Source organism: Myxocyprinus asiaticus, chromosome 32, assembly GCF_019703515.2.
Source record: "Myxocyprinus asiaticus isolate MX2 ecotype Aquarium Trade chromosome 32, UBuf_Myxa_2, whole genome shotgun sequence".
Taxonomy (NCBI): Eukaryota; Metazoa; Chordata; class Actinopteri; order Cypriniformes; family Catostomidae; genus Myxocyprinus; species Myxocyprinus asiaticus.
This window is the reverse complement of record NC_059375.1, coordinates 3,046,092-3,063,174: the sequence shown is the minus strand read 5'-3', so window position 1 is coordinate 3,063,174 and position 17,083 is coordinate 3,046,092. Positions and strand designations below refer to the sequence as shown.

The 17,083-nt window shown below is 37.5% G+C and overlaps 1 protein-coding gene across 1 annotated transcript in view; it reads left to right on the top strand.

The window, feature by feature from the left end:
- Positions 1-17,083, top strand: part of ccser2b (coiled-coil serine-rich protein 2b) — a 169,204-nt gene that overhangs the window by 123,931 nt on the left and 28,190 nt on the right. Inside the window, exons 7-9 of the mRNA XM_051666952.1 lie at positions 4,461-4,544; positions 12,981-13,067; positions 14,962-15,072. Coding sequence (XP_051522912.1) covers positions 4,461-4,544; positions 12,981-13,067; positions 14,962-15,072 — 282 coding nt within the window. The remainder of the gene's footprint in view (positions 1-4,460; positions 4,545-12,980; positions 13,068-14,961; positions 15,073-17,083) is intronic.

Below are 17,083 nucleotides of genomic sequence, written 5' to 3'. Positions count from 1 at the left end.
CAAGCTGAAGCCCCCGAGCAGCAGGCCTCAAGCCCGGGAGCCGATTTGGCCAGTGAAGTGAAGGAAATTTGGCGTGAGTTGATTAACGTTGATTAACCGACGTTGCTGACTTGGAGGATCTTGCTGTAATACTTCAATCTATCACTGCCATGAAGACGAAATTCACTGAGATGGTTACAAGAGTGGGGGATGTCAAAAAACGGTTTGATTATCTGGATTCATCGGAGAGAGAATTAGCTGCTAATCTGCTAGCAACCACAGGGGATTTGGAGCACGTCTGGGAGAAGCTGGAAGATTTGGAGAACTGTAACTGCCGGAATAACATCCGAATTGTTGGAATTCCTGAAGACGAATAAGGTCGAGATATAGTGAAATTCCAGGACGGTCTCTGCCCGAGTCTGCTCGACATAACAGGCCATAAGCTGGAAATCGAGTGAGCTCACAGGGTTCCAGCTCACAGGGAGACAGGCCCTGATCAATTCTGGCCAAATTTCTGAGATCATCCAATAAAGATCTCGTGTTACGGGAGGCGAGGATTAAAGGAAGGCTTTCTTGGAAGAACCACAGCATTTTCTTGTTCCCAGACTTTGCGAATTTGATGAGAGAAACGTGATCAATTCAAGGAATGCAAGAAACTCTTACATCAACGGAAGGTCACTTTTGCACTGATGTTCCCGGCCAAATTGAGAAAAGATGCTAAGGATGGCCGTAAAGTATTTACATGTCCCCAGCAAGCCATGCCCTTCATAAAGTCAATGGACTGAGTTATTTTGTGGTACTCACGTTGCAGTCAAGTGAGCCTGACTCACTGAACATTCACTTGACCGTCCGAGGAAATTGAGCGCCTTTTTGGTTTCTTTTTGTGCTGGTTACGCCTAGCGGCTGGAGTTATGTGTAGCAGCACTCATTCGGAACAGTGTTGTGGATGAATCTGCATGTTCTTTGTGCTTACGCCTCCTATTGGTTGGAGTTTGTTTTGTGGAGTATTTCTTGCAGGACACTGGAGTGATTGGGTCATTTGTTGCACTCATGTAGCAGTCGAATGGGCCGGCTCACTGAACATTCGTTTGACTGTCCAAGGAAACTGAACGGCTTTTTTGTTCTTTTTTTTGTGCTGGTTCCGCTAGCGGCTGGAGCTTGTTTTGTGGAGGATCACGCCTTCGGGACAGTTATGTGGATGAATCTACATATTCTTTGGGTTTATTCTGCCTGTTGGCTGGAGTTTGTTTTATAGATTATCTTCTGTTGTGTAATTCTGAATAAACCATCTAAAACCGAACATCAGCACCTTTAAACTGTTTGGATCATTTAAATTACAGTTCTGTTTAATAATAATTATACAGTGGGGACTGGAAACAATGTCCATGTTGTAGTTATTCCCGTGAGAAACTAACTTCACAGTGGGAACGGGTTGCCATGGGACCGTTGTGTGCGAATGCCCCTCAAACATGCCCCTCATACTATAAATCTGCGAGCTCTGATTGCCGTGTGTAATTAAAAGATGTGAACTAAAACATGCATGCAACTAACATAGCAAATTTAAGTGTTTATCTGTCCTGCTGTTGATAAAGAAGTATAGTATGAATTAGAGCTGTCAAAATTAACTAGTTAACATATGCGATTAATTAAAAAAGTTTAACGTGTTAATTTTTCTTAATCTGGATCAGTGCATTTAACATTAATACAGCAAAAACCAGCATAAACACTGGTTGGAAGGGTGGAACCTTTGCGATGTGTCTGCCCGGAGTCATTTCACTTACAAAAACTTCACAACACATACAACAGCGCTTTCCAGTCAGTGATCAAATGATGGAGAAAGAAGCCCAGATGGGACTTGTGGTAGAAATCAAGTATTTTTCAGCTTATGTAAGGCGCATTTTAATTACCACAGAAGCACACCAAATCTTAACTATTACCATAATGCAGAATGAGACGTTTTTGTCTGCAAGCGCTTTTCATGGTAAGTTCAAAGCGACATTTCACACTAACGCCCTGATGCGAAGCATGACGCTTCACGATTGCTGTAACAAAGCGGATAGCCACTGTCTACCGGAAGATTCATATTGTGGAGGATGAGAGTTTAAGAGATGTAATGCCCATTGCAATGAATATGCAACCTATGTGGGGACTAGTTTTTTCAATTAGTCAACCTCCCTCTTAGATTTTGGGAAACGTTTAATGTTACTTGAATTGGTGATATTTTAGTGCATTTCTGTCTTTACACTGTGAAAGGGCTTGTTTGGAAAATGTAATAAAGCATTATATTGTAACTTTTTGTTTTGTTTTTCCTGAGAAGGAAGGAAATGCATTTTGACAGGAAAAGTATATTAAGTCAAATTTCAGCACTTTCAAAATCTGTGATTAATCGCGATTAAAATTGTAATCGACTGATAGCACTAGTATGAATACATCATACCGATGTAATATGCTAATTAACATGTAATTTCGTAATCCCCCCCCCCCCAATTCATACCACATGCCGTGTCTTTGACACTCTTGTTCTAAGTCTTATGAAGTCATATTCGCACAGATCAAAATGAAGGTCCTTATTAACTGATAATCTTCCCCACATAAATTTACACGGAATTGCTCTGTTTCTCACACAAAGCTGTTGTATGACTAAGGCTACGTCCACACTCATACATTCTCTACGTTTTGGCCTTCCGTCCACACTGAGACAGTGATTTTGGCAGCAAAAACTGAGCTTTTTGAATACGCTCTCCCAGGTGGAAAAACATGAAAACGCTGTCTTTGCGTTGTAGTGTGGATGGAAATATCTGAAAATAATGATGTATTTGTTGTCATGTGACGCAGTCATGTGATCCATTCAACTCAAAGCAATCAAGGTGGTGGCCCATGCTGTAGTGCCATTGTCGTGCCACCTGTTCTCTTTGATTAGTGTTGGTAAAGATAAATGTTACTTAGTACAACTTTAACATTGCGTTCCTTCAAAGGCGACAGGAAGTTTACTCAGAATTGCTGTCCGGCAACGGAACATGAGGACAATTGTGTTTCAGATCATACTTGGAATGACAATTTTTCACATGAGCAGTAAGGGGATTTAAGAATTGTCATGTGTTTAATTATTTATTTATTTTTTTTGGAGCTTCACATAAACTGTGAAGGTTGTATGGAAAAGAGCTGTGTAAAAGCAGCGCTCCACTGAAAAACAACAGCACTCGTTTAATTAAAGACAGAATTAAAATATTTGGGTGAACTATCGCTTTAAAGAGAGAGAGGGAAATACTGTAAATGGAGATATTCTTCCAAAAATATTTTTAGGAATACCATTATAGCTGTATTGGCTGTCTGAAAGATCTTTATTATTAAAAATCTTTTTTAACTTTTTAACAACTCGCCTATCTGTCAGATTTTTTGACAAGGTTCAAGTGTTTTTTGGGGGTTGCAAGATAAAAAAATACAACAGTCCAGTGTATGAAAGCATTCCTAGCGCAAAGAGGAGAATAATGAATACTTACATTATCATACAGTTTCTCTAAAGTCAGTGTCTCTCGTGGACCACTTGGATTTAGGCTGTGGTTTGACTTTATCTGACTCAGTTAAAACATTTCACAAAGTTCTCAAGCAAGACGTGCATTATGATGATACGTAAATAATCATGGGTTTTTGCGACCTGTTTCTAAAAGTGGTGAGTATGCTCCCATAATTGTTGCTGCACCCCTGAATACAGCAGTCGAATAGGTACACCTACCAATTAGACTCTTGCAGCGACTTGCAGCAACTTGATTTAAAGGAATATTCCGTGTTCAAAACAAATTAAGCTCAACTGACAGCATTTGTGGCATAATGTTGACTAACACAAAAAAATAATTTCGACTCATCCTTCCTTTTCTTAAAAAAAGCACAAATCTGGTAAGTTGTGCGTTGATGCCGCAGAAAATAGCGTGAAGCCTCCACATGCGCTACATCTCCGCGGTAACGCACACAAAAAGCCACGTGATAAGATGCGGAGGCAACTGAGATTTGTCCTCCACCACCCGGATTGAGGCGAGTCACTACGCCACCATGATGACTTGGAGCGCATTGGGAATTGTGCATTCCAAATTGGGGAGAAAAGGGGAGAAAAAAAAACGTGGTTATAGTGAGGCACTTACAATGGTTGACAAGCTTCCATGACGTCACCCTCAACAAACTAATTTTAAAACAATGTTGAATGTATAATCGCAGGCTTTGTACGTCTAGGGTGCTTTTGTTCGTTCTGAGAAAGAAAACATCGGCTTATTCCATGAGAACCGCCTGCCATTTTTTAGCACTTATAATGTTGTGTCATGAAGATGCTTCTTAAATGAAAATAATTATTAATAGTTAATTACACATTTCAGATGATGATTTTTATTTGGGGGTCGATCCAGATTGTTTGAGAAATAATCATGATGCATCAGTGCTTTTCTCCACTCCTACAGTGTAGACACTGTTAATTTGAGATGTTTTTGTTTTAGATGGAGGCAGATGGTTCAGCTGAAGACACTTCAGAAGCTCCAGATACCCCAGAATCTACTGACCAATCTTTACTTAATCAAAAGGTAAATAGTCCCTTCTACCTCCTTCCTCAAATCTTTGTTTGTCATTTTGATTTTTCAGTTGTAATCTCTTAATCATTTTCATATGTTTCTCAATGATCAAAAATAGTTTTTGTTTTTACACTACAGTACACTACCAGTTAAAGGTTTAGACATTTTGATGTTTCTAGTGATCTTAAAAAATGTTTTATCTAAAGGTTTATGCTTAAATGCTTGAAATAAGTTTTATCAATACATATAAATAGTGACTATAAATTAAATACAAAAATGAATTCAATGAGTTGTAGTGGATTGTGAAGGAAAAGCGGCAAACATGGGAATTCCTTCAGTAAAGTTTAAAAACCATCATTTTATACTGTTAAAGATGTGGCTAATTTGAAGGCATACATACACTGATCGGCCACAACATTAAAACCACCTGCCTAATAGCATGTAGGTCCCCCTCGTGCCACTAAAACAGCTCTGACCCGTCGAGGCATGGACTTCACAAGACCTCTGAAGGTGTCCTGTGGTAGCTGACACAAAGATGTTAACAGCAGATCCTTTAGGTCCAGCACATCCCATAGATGCTCAATCGGATTGGTATCTGGGGAATTTGGAGGCCAAGTCAACATCTTTTTCTCATGTTACTCAAACCATTCCTGAACAATTTTTGCAGTGTGGCAGGGTGCATTATCCTGCTGAAAGAGGCCACTGCCATCAGGAAATACCTTTGACATGAAGTGGTGTACGTGGTCTGCAACAATCTTTAGGTAGGTGGTACATGTCAAAGTAACATCCACATGAATGCCAGGACCCAAGGTTTCCCAATAGAATATTGCCCAGAGCATCACATGATCTAAAAGAGAACGTGATTGATCAGACCAGGCCACCTTCTTCCATTGCTCCATGGTCCAGTTCTGATGCTCACGTGCCCAATGTAGGGGCTTTTGTTGGTGGACAGGGGTCAGTATGGGCACTCTGACCGGTCTGTGGCTACGCCTTTCTATCATGGCCAGCATTAAGTTTTTCAGCTATTTGTGCCTCAGTAGCTCTTTTGTATGATTGGACCAGACAGGCTAGCCTTCGCTCCCCACACGCATCAGTAAGCCTTGGGCGCCCATGACCATGTCACCGGTTCACCGGTTGTCCTTCCTTGGACCACTTTTGGTAGGTACTAACCACTGCATACCGGAAACACCCCACAAGACCTGCCGTTTTGGAGATGGTCTGACCCAATCATAATTTGGCCCTTGTCAGAGTCGCTCAGATCCTTACGCTTGCCCATTTTTCCTGCTTCCAACACATGAAATTCAAGAACTGACTGTTCACTTGCTGCCTAATATATCCCACCCTTGACAGGTGCCATAGTAATGAGATAATAAATGTTATTCATTTCACCTGTCAGTGGTTTTAATGTTGTGGCTGATCAATGTATATACACTACTATATATATATATATATATATATATATATATATATATATATATATATATATACATACATACATACACAGTTGAAGTCAGAGGTTTACATACACCAAATACATTTAAAACTCAGTTTTTCACAATTTCTGACATTTAATCATAGAAAACATTCCCTGTCTTAGGTCAGTTAGGATCACAACTTTATTTTAAGAATGTGAAATGACAGAATAATAATAGAGAGAATTATTTATTTCAGCTTGCAAGTATTTTTCAGCCTGTGTAAGGCGCATTTTAATTACCACAGAAACACACCAAATCTTAACTATCATCAAAACGCAAAATGAGACATTTTGTTTACAAGCGTTTTTCATGGTGAGTTGAAAGCGACACTTGATTCTGGTGTTGACGCTCTGACATGAATCATGAATGCAACTTCATGATTGCTGTAACAAAGTGAATAGCCACAGTCTACCGGCAAATTAATTTTATGGAGGATGGCAGTTTAAGGGATTTAATGCCCATTGCAGTAAAGATGCAAACTATGTGGGGACTATATTTTTAAATTAGTCAACCTGCCACTTATACTTTGGGAAACGTTTAATGTTACTTGAATTGGTGATATTTTAGTGCATTTCTATCTTTATATTGTGGAAGGCTTTGTTTGGAAAATGTTGAATAAGCATTATATTGTTACATATTGTTTTGTTTTCTTTATTAAGATGGAAATAAATGCATTTTGACAAGAAAAGAGTGATATAAAGTGTTAAATTTCAGCACTTTTAAAATCTTTGATTAATTACAAAACATGATATTAATCGTGATTAAAAAATTTAAGCGTCTGACAGCACAAATATATATATTTATTTATATTTAAAAAAATAATAATATTCAGAAATGAAAATGCATTACATTATTGTGGCAGGAGTTAAGCATTGATAAGAAAAGAGGCTTTAGAATCCAATGTATTGTTTATTTGCATATTATTGAAAATAAGCCTATCATTGGCCTACAGTTCATAGCAATCAATTTTGCAATTGAATTTGTCAGTCAGTCCGAGATTTATTATAAGGGCTTGTCTAAGGACGTGTCAATATACACCTGCATCAGATGGACCCTTTTGGAGCATCTCACTTTGGTTGCATCTAGTGTTGTCATGGCACCAAAATTTCAGTGGTCAGTACTGATACCAGTGAAATTTCACGGTTCTCGATACCAATTTCGATACCACAGAAAGAAATGTGCTAATATGATAATGTGCTATTGAACACACTCCTTTAGCCTAACGTTAAAGTTACTTTTCAATGTAAATAATAAATTAAAAGATATGCATGTTTCCTTCAAGTGTTTCTAACACTTGTTTATAATGCAGAGCCCTACTGAAATCTGTTTTATTCTTTTTTTTTTTTTTTTTTTTTCAGAATTCCATGTTTTAAATTTTAATTTCATTTCATTATCAAAATGTCTAATCAAAAAAAAAAAAAAAAAAAAAAATCCTTAAACTTTTAACAAGTAAAATGTAGCAATTACTTAACATACCATTGGATTTTTAACAAACTTTTCAGTACAAAAGCACTCTTGCTTGCGATATATTGCTACATTTATTATTATTATTATTATTATTTCTACAATAAGGATTACATTTTACTATACAGGTATAATATATTTCTGTTACCATTTCTTAAATTTCAGGAGTTTAGCTTTTATTATGAATTGTGCTTTTATTTTGACTGAAGTTGAACTTCTCCAGAGAAACAGTTCACTACATGGCCCAGTGTGATTGTTAAAGCACAAATGCTGTGATTAATTATATCAAAATAACGTTTCAGAGTGGATTAGTGCTCTGCTCTGTGATCTCTTATACAACGTGAATGATTCTCATAGTCTGTGGAGTTTCCAGTGTATGAATGGTCTGCTTCACACATTCATTTAAAGCTCATACAGACTAAGATTGCAGCATTTCACGGTTTAATAAACACACTAGGGCGTATCACGATTTTAATTTGATTAGTTGTGCATTTCAGTGTAAAAGGAGTAATGGAGCACATGCTCAAATAAGCGTGTGAGCATTTGAAAGCAGTCGTGTGTCAGTAAGACGGTGTACGGGTACCGAATTAAGTTGGTGCTCGGTACTGTAGAATCTTTTTTATTTTAGTACCGACTTGGTACCGAATTACCGGTACTTTTGACAACACTAGTTGCATCGCTTCATAAACTTTCCATTTTAGGTCGGTGTGCCAAGTTAAACGTAGTTTAATACTTCAAAAAACACGTTTTGATATCCCTAAGTTTGGATTTGCACTCCATCAAGCTGTTTTTTGAACATAAGAATGCTTCCTCGTGTGGTGTCCTCTGCTGAAGTGTTGGTTTGTTCTCTGTATAAGCTGCGCGTTGCTTATACAGCTGACGTTTCGCTTACTGCCACCTGGAGAAAACAGGTGGTACTTCAAGCTTGAATTGCTCAGGAATCTTCCTTATTCCCCGGGGGCATGACTAATTGTGTTCATTTTTTTTAATGCATAATTTTTTTATATAATTAATCCCACTGAATTAACACGTTAAATCGACAGCCCTACTTTAAATGTAGACATGCAAAACTGTACGATTCATTCAAGTATTTAAAAGATCATTTGGAGCTAACAGAAATAAACTGCACTGTGCTCTCTTTATCGGCATTGGGAGTAACATGTTACGAGTAATGGCCTTTGTGTTATCTGATTAATTTTTGAAAGTATCAAGTAAAGCAACATGTTACACCATAATACCATAAGTAACATTAATTGTTATTCAGTGTATTTAGTGGTAAATAAAAACCACTTGTTTCTCCATATCAGAGTCATGTTGACCTACTGTATACAATACACAAAATGTTAGCTTTCTCTGGTCAGACCGTCTTGCAAGTTTTGGATTTTACCATCAAAAGTATTTACATAATTTTTAATTGGAGAAAAGGACAGAGGTATAGTCAGTGTATGTAAACTATTTATGCACATATCAGAAATAGCTCAAATGCCACACAAAAAACACCTGCAAGCTCAGCCAACTGATGCTGAGAAAAGGTTGTGCAACAGTATCTAACATTTTACTTTCCATAATAGATACATTAGATACTTCAATTAAGAGTATCACAATAACGTAACACAATACTTTTAAAAGTAACTTTCTCTGACACTGCCTGTACTCTTTACTATGTAGATATACTCATTCTCAACTGACACTGAAATTGATTTCTCTCCTACTTCCTTCAAATCATTTGGAGTCCCACAATGTACCCTTCCCTCCCATGTGGCACCTCTTGAATCTAGTGTCAATTTGATTTGTAAATGAATAAACCCTGTTCATTATGAACTACTGTACGTGCTTTTCAGCAGCTTTGTCTCCAGGGTTCTTATGCTGCAGTCATACAGGCTTGTGGAGAGCCATATAATGTTTTGCTTGAATCTGTTTAAACCTGCTTGTCAGGAGATACTGTTCAGTTTTCTAAAAATATGATGAGTCCTCCGTTACATTAATGCCCTCTTAGACTGATGAGGTTTGTTAATCGAGACAGGTAGTGTTTCAGAAAAACTTTGTTGTGTTGACTTCTGAGAGTTATCAGTCCACCAGGAAACAATGTTGCATTTACAAGGGACTGGGTTGATACAGTAAGCGCTTTTGAGCACCTTTGATAATCACTGGATTTTCCAAATTGTTTTTTTTTTTTTTTTTCACCTAATTTGGAATACCCAATTCCCATTGCGCTTTTAAGTCCTCGTGGTCGCGTAGTGACTCGCCTCAATCTGGGTGGCGGAGTACGAATCCCAGTTGCCTCCGTGTCTATCACGTGGCATGTTGAGCGCATTGCCATGGAGACATAGCGCGTGTGGAGGCTTCACGGCATCCACCGCGGCATCTGCGCTCAACTCACCACGCCGAGAACGAACCACATTATAGCTACCACGAGGAGGTTACCCCATGTGACTCTACCCTCCCTAGCAACCGGGCCAATTTGGTTGCTTAGGAGACCTGGCTGGAGTCACTCAGCATGCCCTGGGATTCGAACTAGCGAACTCCAAGGGTGGTAGCCAGCGTATTTACCACTGAGCTACCCAGGCCTCCGAAAAATGGCTGCAGGGAAAAATAAATTTGACACTCAGTAAATGGTACGTTTTCAAATTTTGCATTTGAATTATGTTTGTAATTTTACTTAAGAACACATTGTTTTTAACTGTATTTACTGTTTGTTCTGTGTTTTGAACAAACTTATTTTGTGGAGAGTAGTGTTCCTTCTAACTAAAGTAAAACATTTAAACATTAATTTATTAAACGTATTTAGTAAGAGAAGATATTTTAGTAGTGGCGAGGATTTTTATTCATCCTAGTGACTCAAGTCTTTTCAATCCGCACACAAAAAAGATTTGTTCACTGATTCGTTCATTGACAATTTCTGCAAATGATGCCTTTGCGCCAGTAAATGTGCATATTTTTGCACCAAATGAGCATACTTTATATTTTGAATAATTGTATTGAACCAAAAGTACAGAGTAATTCACGACTGGAACAAGTCTAATTATTCTTAAATTTAGAGACTTCAGCACTGCCGAGTGTTTAAGCATAATAAGAGTTTTCCCACAAATGACAACAAAGCATATTTGTCATATTGTGAACTGCTAAGCACAATTTTATCAAGTTATAGAAAAAAGAACAATACTAGCCTAAAAAATAATTATTCTTTTCAATAACATCCGTATATCATTGTAATGTGTGGTCATCACTCATTTTTATTCATAATTCATCCGGTCACTCAAATCTTTTGAATCCACTCACCAAAAAGATTTGTTCAGATTCGTTCACTGATTCGTTCAGTGACCATTTCTGCAAGTTATGCATTTGTGCCATTAGGAGGTGACAAATCAGCATCTTTTATGTGTTTTGAGAAGTGCTGTCAGTCAAATTTTTTTTTTTATTGCGATTAATCACACATTTTATTTATTTTTTTATTAATCGCGATAAATCACAGATTTTAAAAGTGCTGAAATTTTACACTATATATACTTTTTTTCTTGTCAAAATTCATTTATTTCTATCTTAGGAAAGAATACAAAACAAAAAATAACAATATAATGCTTTTTTAACATTTTCCAAACAAAGCCTTCCACAATATAAACATTAAATATTTCCCAAAGTCAAAGTGGGAGTTTGACTAATTGAAAGAATTAGTCCCCACATAGGTTGCATACTCATTGCAGTGGGCTTTAAATCCCTTAAACTCTCATCCTCCACAATATTAATCTGCTGGTAGACTGTGGCTAGCCGCTTTCCTACAGCAACCGTGAAGCTGCGTTCATGATTCACGTTACAGCCACAACACCTAGGTCGCACGCCGCTTTGAACTTACCATGAAAGTGCTTGCAAACAAACACACACACAAAGGCAGGAAAATACTTGATTTCTATCACAGGTCCCATCTGGGCTTGTTTTGTACATCAAATAGCGCTAAGAGCTCCTTTCTCTATCATTTTATCACTGACAGGCAAACGCTACCTCCTCGAGATAACAACCTCCTCGGCTCTATCATAGGAGAGAGCGTAATGGTCAAGTAGTGTGTTACATTAGCACTGCCCATAGAATGTCTATGGGACCATCACATTATGCTGTTAAATGCTAAGCTTGTAGTCTCATCTTGGTTGAAGGGCTCTGGCACTGTGGCGTGTGCATCAGTGTAATGACTCCGGACGGACAGATTACAAAGGTTCCGCCCTTCACACCAGTGTTTATGCTGTATTAATGGTCAATGCGTTAATTGCGATTAAGAAAAATTAACGCTTTAAACTTTAATTAATCATATGCGTTAATGCGATAATTCTGACAGCTCTAGTTTTGAGCGAGCCATTAAACCAAAGGACTAAGTTGTTCACGACCGGAACAAGTCTAATTGTCCTTTATTATAATCTGCTACAATCTGTGTCTACAGATCTACTAAGTTGTGAACTGCTGACTTTTATTAAGCTATAAAAAAGACAACAATTATAGCGTAAAATAATTATGAGCTTTTATAATGTCCTGAACGAGATGTACCAGGGCATTCAGTTCATTATTGAACAAGAAGTCTTGTTTAGACTCAAATCACCAACTAGTTCACTGAAGTGGGTCAAACCAATGATATACTCCTTCACAGCTGTACTCGAATGCTATTGGCTCATGCTATGGTCAGATTTTAAAGCCAGGATGAAGCAAGACAAATGAAATTTGCATGTCTGTAAATAACCATTCTGACATCCTAAGAAAGTAGGTGTTATTTTTCTCTATATTCTGTCAAACTGCAAAACCTTTTGCAATTTAATCAAAGGTCTGGCTACTTGAGACTAGTTCATAGGTAATCCAAAGGTTTTCAACATGAACTGGAAAAGACCAAGTAAAGTTCAGAAGCTGTTTCTTTGTGGGTCTCCTGTTGGGTCTTTTGGTGGTCAGTTGGCTCAGGCCAAGCCAACAGAAATCTGCACATTCCTCAGCAAAGACCCAAGTCCATATGCTCATACGCTCCTCCTGGGGTCATTTCTAGGTCTGAGCCATATGCCGAAAGTGACAGAGGCAGTTTTCAGTGAGCTCATGCTAGATGGATGTTTTGGATTCCAAACACCTTCACTGCAAGGGAAGTTGCCATTGCTGGCAGATTGTTGAGCAAAGGAACACCATTCTTTGGCTTCCTAAAGCCATCATGCCTTATGCACTCGTCTATTGATGTAATGTATCACTGTCGTTCAGGTGACCTTGAGCTCCTAGTCTCACAAATCCAAACTTCTGACTATCAGCATAAGTCTGGTCCTCAAAGCAGCTTATTATGGCCAAGAACTGGCCACTTAGACTGGAAGAAACCATCTGGCTGACATGTAAAATGACCAACAAACCACAGTGTGTTAAAAGATATTACCGAAATTTGGCTATACATAAAACGTACTCAAAAATCTTATCACATCTGGCTGATGTATGTGTACGTATTCTGCAAAAATACTTTGCAAACAGTAGCAGGATTGTCATGTATTGTGTTAATCTTTAGGTGACGCTGCTCCTGAAAGAGGTGGAGGATCTGAGAACTGAACTCGGAAGCAAAGACAGAATGATCACTGAACTCTCACAGCAGCTGGTGCGTAATACTGAATAAATATTTACTGTTGTTTGAAGTAATCAGTATGTTAAGAAAAACATTTCTTGCCAGTCAGAAAGCTTTTACTTGCTTTGCTTTACTATGTGGAAAAAGCAGTTCTGTCTCATGCATACATTTCAGTTTCAGAAATGAACTTTGGAACTGATTTTTAGTGTCATTTTCCATTTCTCAGGGCAATTTTTTTCCCAACCATATAAATGGTTAGTCATATGTCATATGTCAAATACTACAACTGAATCAGTTACCATATTTTCTTTTTCTTGTAGTCCAAAGTGACATATTTATATAATTTAAACAAAATTGATGTTGGCTGGTCAAACACGTGATGCACACCACATGACAATCATTAACGTGAATGAAAAGAATACAGCAAGCATATCACTCACAGACTAAAATGTGTTTATTTGTATACGCAATTCCACAGAGTTGCATACAGTGACGAGAAAAAGTATGTGAACCATTTGGAATTACCTGCATTTATTTATACATTTGTCTTAAAATCTGATTTGATCTTCATCTAATTTACAATAATGAAAAAAAAAAAACACAATCTGTTTTAGCTAATAACACAAATTATTGTTCTTGTTCATATTGAATACATCATTCAAACATTCACAGTGTAAGTTTGAAAAAGTATGTGAACCCCTAGACTAATGACCAACAAAAGCTTATTAGAGTCAGGAGTTGGCAAACCTGGCATCTAATTAATGAAACTAGATTGGAGGTGTGGGTTAGAGGTAGTTTGACTTATAAAAAGCACTCAAACATTTTGAGTTTGCAATTCACAAGAAGCATCTGCTGACGTGGACCATGCCTCACAAAAAAAGAGATCTCAGAGGACCTACAATCAAGAATTGTTGCTTTGCATAAAGCTGGAAAGGGTTGCAAAGTTATCTCGAAGAGCTTAGATATTCATCTGTCCACAGTTAGACAAACTGTCTATAAATGGAGACAACTTAGTACTGTGGCTACTCTCCCTAGAAGTAACTGTCCAGCCACGTGAGGTTGAAAAAAGAGCCCTAGAGTGACAGCTAAAGACTTGAAGGAATCATTAGAACTTGTTAACATCTCTGTTCATGAGTCTACTATACGGAACACATTAAACAGGCGTAGTGTCCATGGCAGGACACCACGAAAGGAGCCGCTGCTTTCCAACGAAAACATTGCTGCGCACATTTGAATTGTTAGAGAAGAACACACAGCACTATGTATGGTGTAAAAAGGGCACCGCATACCAACATGAAAACATCATCCCAACGGTGAACTACAGTGGAGGGAGCATCATGACTTCCAAAATTCCTTCTGAACATTGTGCAGGTCTAATCTGCAGCTACTGGAAATACTTGGTTGAGGTTATTGCTGCCAAAGGAGGATCAACCAGTTATTAAATCCAAAGGTTCACTTACTTTTAACACAGCACTGTGAATGTTTAATGGGATGTGTTCAATAAAGACATGAAAGATTATGATTGAATTTTGAATAATATATTTATTACTGTAATGCAAAAATAATGATATAAGACCTTTTCAAATTACGGTAATGAGAATTTGGTGGGTTTAAATGTGCTTAATTACCATGAAAATAATTAAACAGTGCAAAACTGTTCAAAAACAGTCTTTATTTTCTTTATGCAAAATATAATTCCTCATTTTATAGTGTGATTCTGGGGGGAAATATGAGCTGCACATGTTCTTGACAGTTTTTGTGGGATTGACCAATTTATTTTGTGTGCAAGATCTTAGCTGCAATGTTGTATTTTGTGTTGTAATCTGCTCCCTGCTTTCTTGTAAATGTGCCTGCAAACATAACAGTTGGGATGTTGATCATACTGTGTGTTATAGGGCTTTAAGTGAGTGTTTTGTCTTCTTCATAGTGTTCTCCAGTGGAGGTCCTGCAATGTCACTGCCAGCAGAGGTCAGAGGGTCACAGGGGGTCAGAGGAGCACCTAGACAAGAGTACTCAAACACCATGGAGAGCACATAATGTGAGTATACACAGAGAGAGAGAGCACGATATGGGCAGCTTTTGGTCACCTTTATTGCTGAATCAACAGTGCTATATTTACCTTACAGTATGGATTATCTTAAAGGTACAGTGTGCAATTTCAGCACAGTAGCAGCACCAAACAAAATTACGCCTTACCTTTAAGACAAACAGGTTGTCCCGCCCCATACTCATGCCATGAATTGCAGCCAGTAAAAGTGTCAGTTATTTTCGCACACTGTCTGCGCGGGTTTAGTGTCCGGTTCACTAAAGGAATTATTCAGATCAGGCAACAGCGCAAACATGGCTGCAAAATCGCTACTGAGCGCAATTTGCACGCCGCAATTTCAATCTTTTAGGTCGGTCCTGAGCGCTATATAGTGAAGGATGCAGAAGACTAATGTGATCTACACCATATGACAGGTTATAACACTCTTCTCCATCATTTGATCATTATTTGATGTATTAATGTAAGGATCAATATAACATGTACACAATTTTAACCATAAAGATTTTTTATGACATTTTTTTCAGAACATTTAAGCACATTTTAGCCCCCAATTCTCATTATCTTAACACATTCATGTTTTTACAATATTACAATAAAAAAGATGTTTGACAGTAATTTTCTTAATTAAAATCAGCGACAATGTAAGGCCAAGGGAGAACTACTATTATTTAATACTAAATACTATTCATTAGTACTAATTATAATTATTATTAATAATTTACACAAAAAAACATATTTTTTGGTAATGATAATTGTGAACTAAAATGTGCAAAACTGTCATGAAAATAATGTCACAATGTAAAAAACGTAATAACCCTACAAATTGACTTCATTTGCTATCGGCACAATATATACACTCACTGAGCACTTTATTAGGAACACCTGTACACCTTATTCATGTGATTCTCTAATCAGCCAATTGTGAGGCAGCATAAAATCATGCAGATACGGGTCAGGAACTTTAGTTAATGTTCACATGAACCATCAGAATGGGGAAAAAATGTGATCTCAGTGATTTGGACCGTGGCATGATTGTTGGTGCCAGACGGGCTGGTTTGAGTATTTCTGTAATTGCTGATCTCCTGGGATTTTCACACACAACAATCTCTAGAATTTACTCTGAATGGTGCCAAAAACAAAAAACATCCAGTGAGGGGCAGTTCTGAGGATGGAAACGTCTTGTTGATGAGAGAGGTCAACAGAGAATGGCCAGACTGGTTTGAGTTGACAGAAAGGCTACGGTAACTCAGATTACCACTCTGTACAATTGTAGTGAGCAGAATAGCATCTCAGAATGAACAGCTTGTTAAACCTTGAGGCGGATGGGCTACAACAGCAGAAGACCACTTTGGGGACTTTATTAGGACCATAGTGTTCCTAATAAAATAAGTAAAATAAGACCAGGACATTTTCTTGACAGGTTTCGTAAGAATCACCTAATTGAATTCCACCAACACAGTGTAGATGATTTTACTTATGTTAAGTGTTACGCTGTGGCTCTGATCAGTTCAAATCAGTTTTTAGAAATGGCACAAAAATTAGCTCATTAATTGTTTAAATAATCGCATGTGTTAATGTGTTAACTTTGACAGCTCGAAACTGATTCAACCATCAATCCCAGCTTGACAACAGCATAACTGATATCATCATGTTATTTCAGAGAAGGTAAAAATACTGTATGTGGTGATAAATATTTGCTATTGGAATGTGTTTGGGATAATGATGTTAACTACTTTGTGTAATTCTTTTGAAAAAGATGGAAATGTGTTTTTTTTCTTTTTTTTTTTTTTTTTTTTTTTTTTTTTTTTTTACCCCAAAAAAAAAAAAAAAAAAAAAAAGAGTACTTCAAGGCCTTGGTAAGTGGTATCATATGTGTCATGTAAGTGTTTTGGAGAAGTGGACAGAAACAAGTGCTACTATCTGCTACAAGCAAATTAATTGCTCAATTTGCAAGACTAAAATATATTTGAATTTCTTTTCGTTTAGCTAACATTAGTTTAAG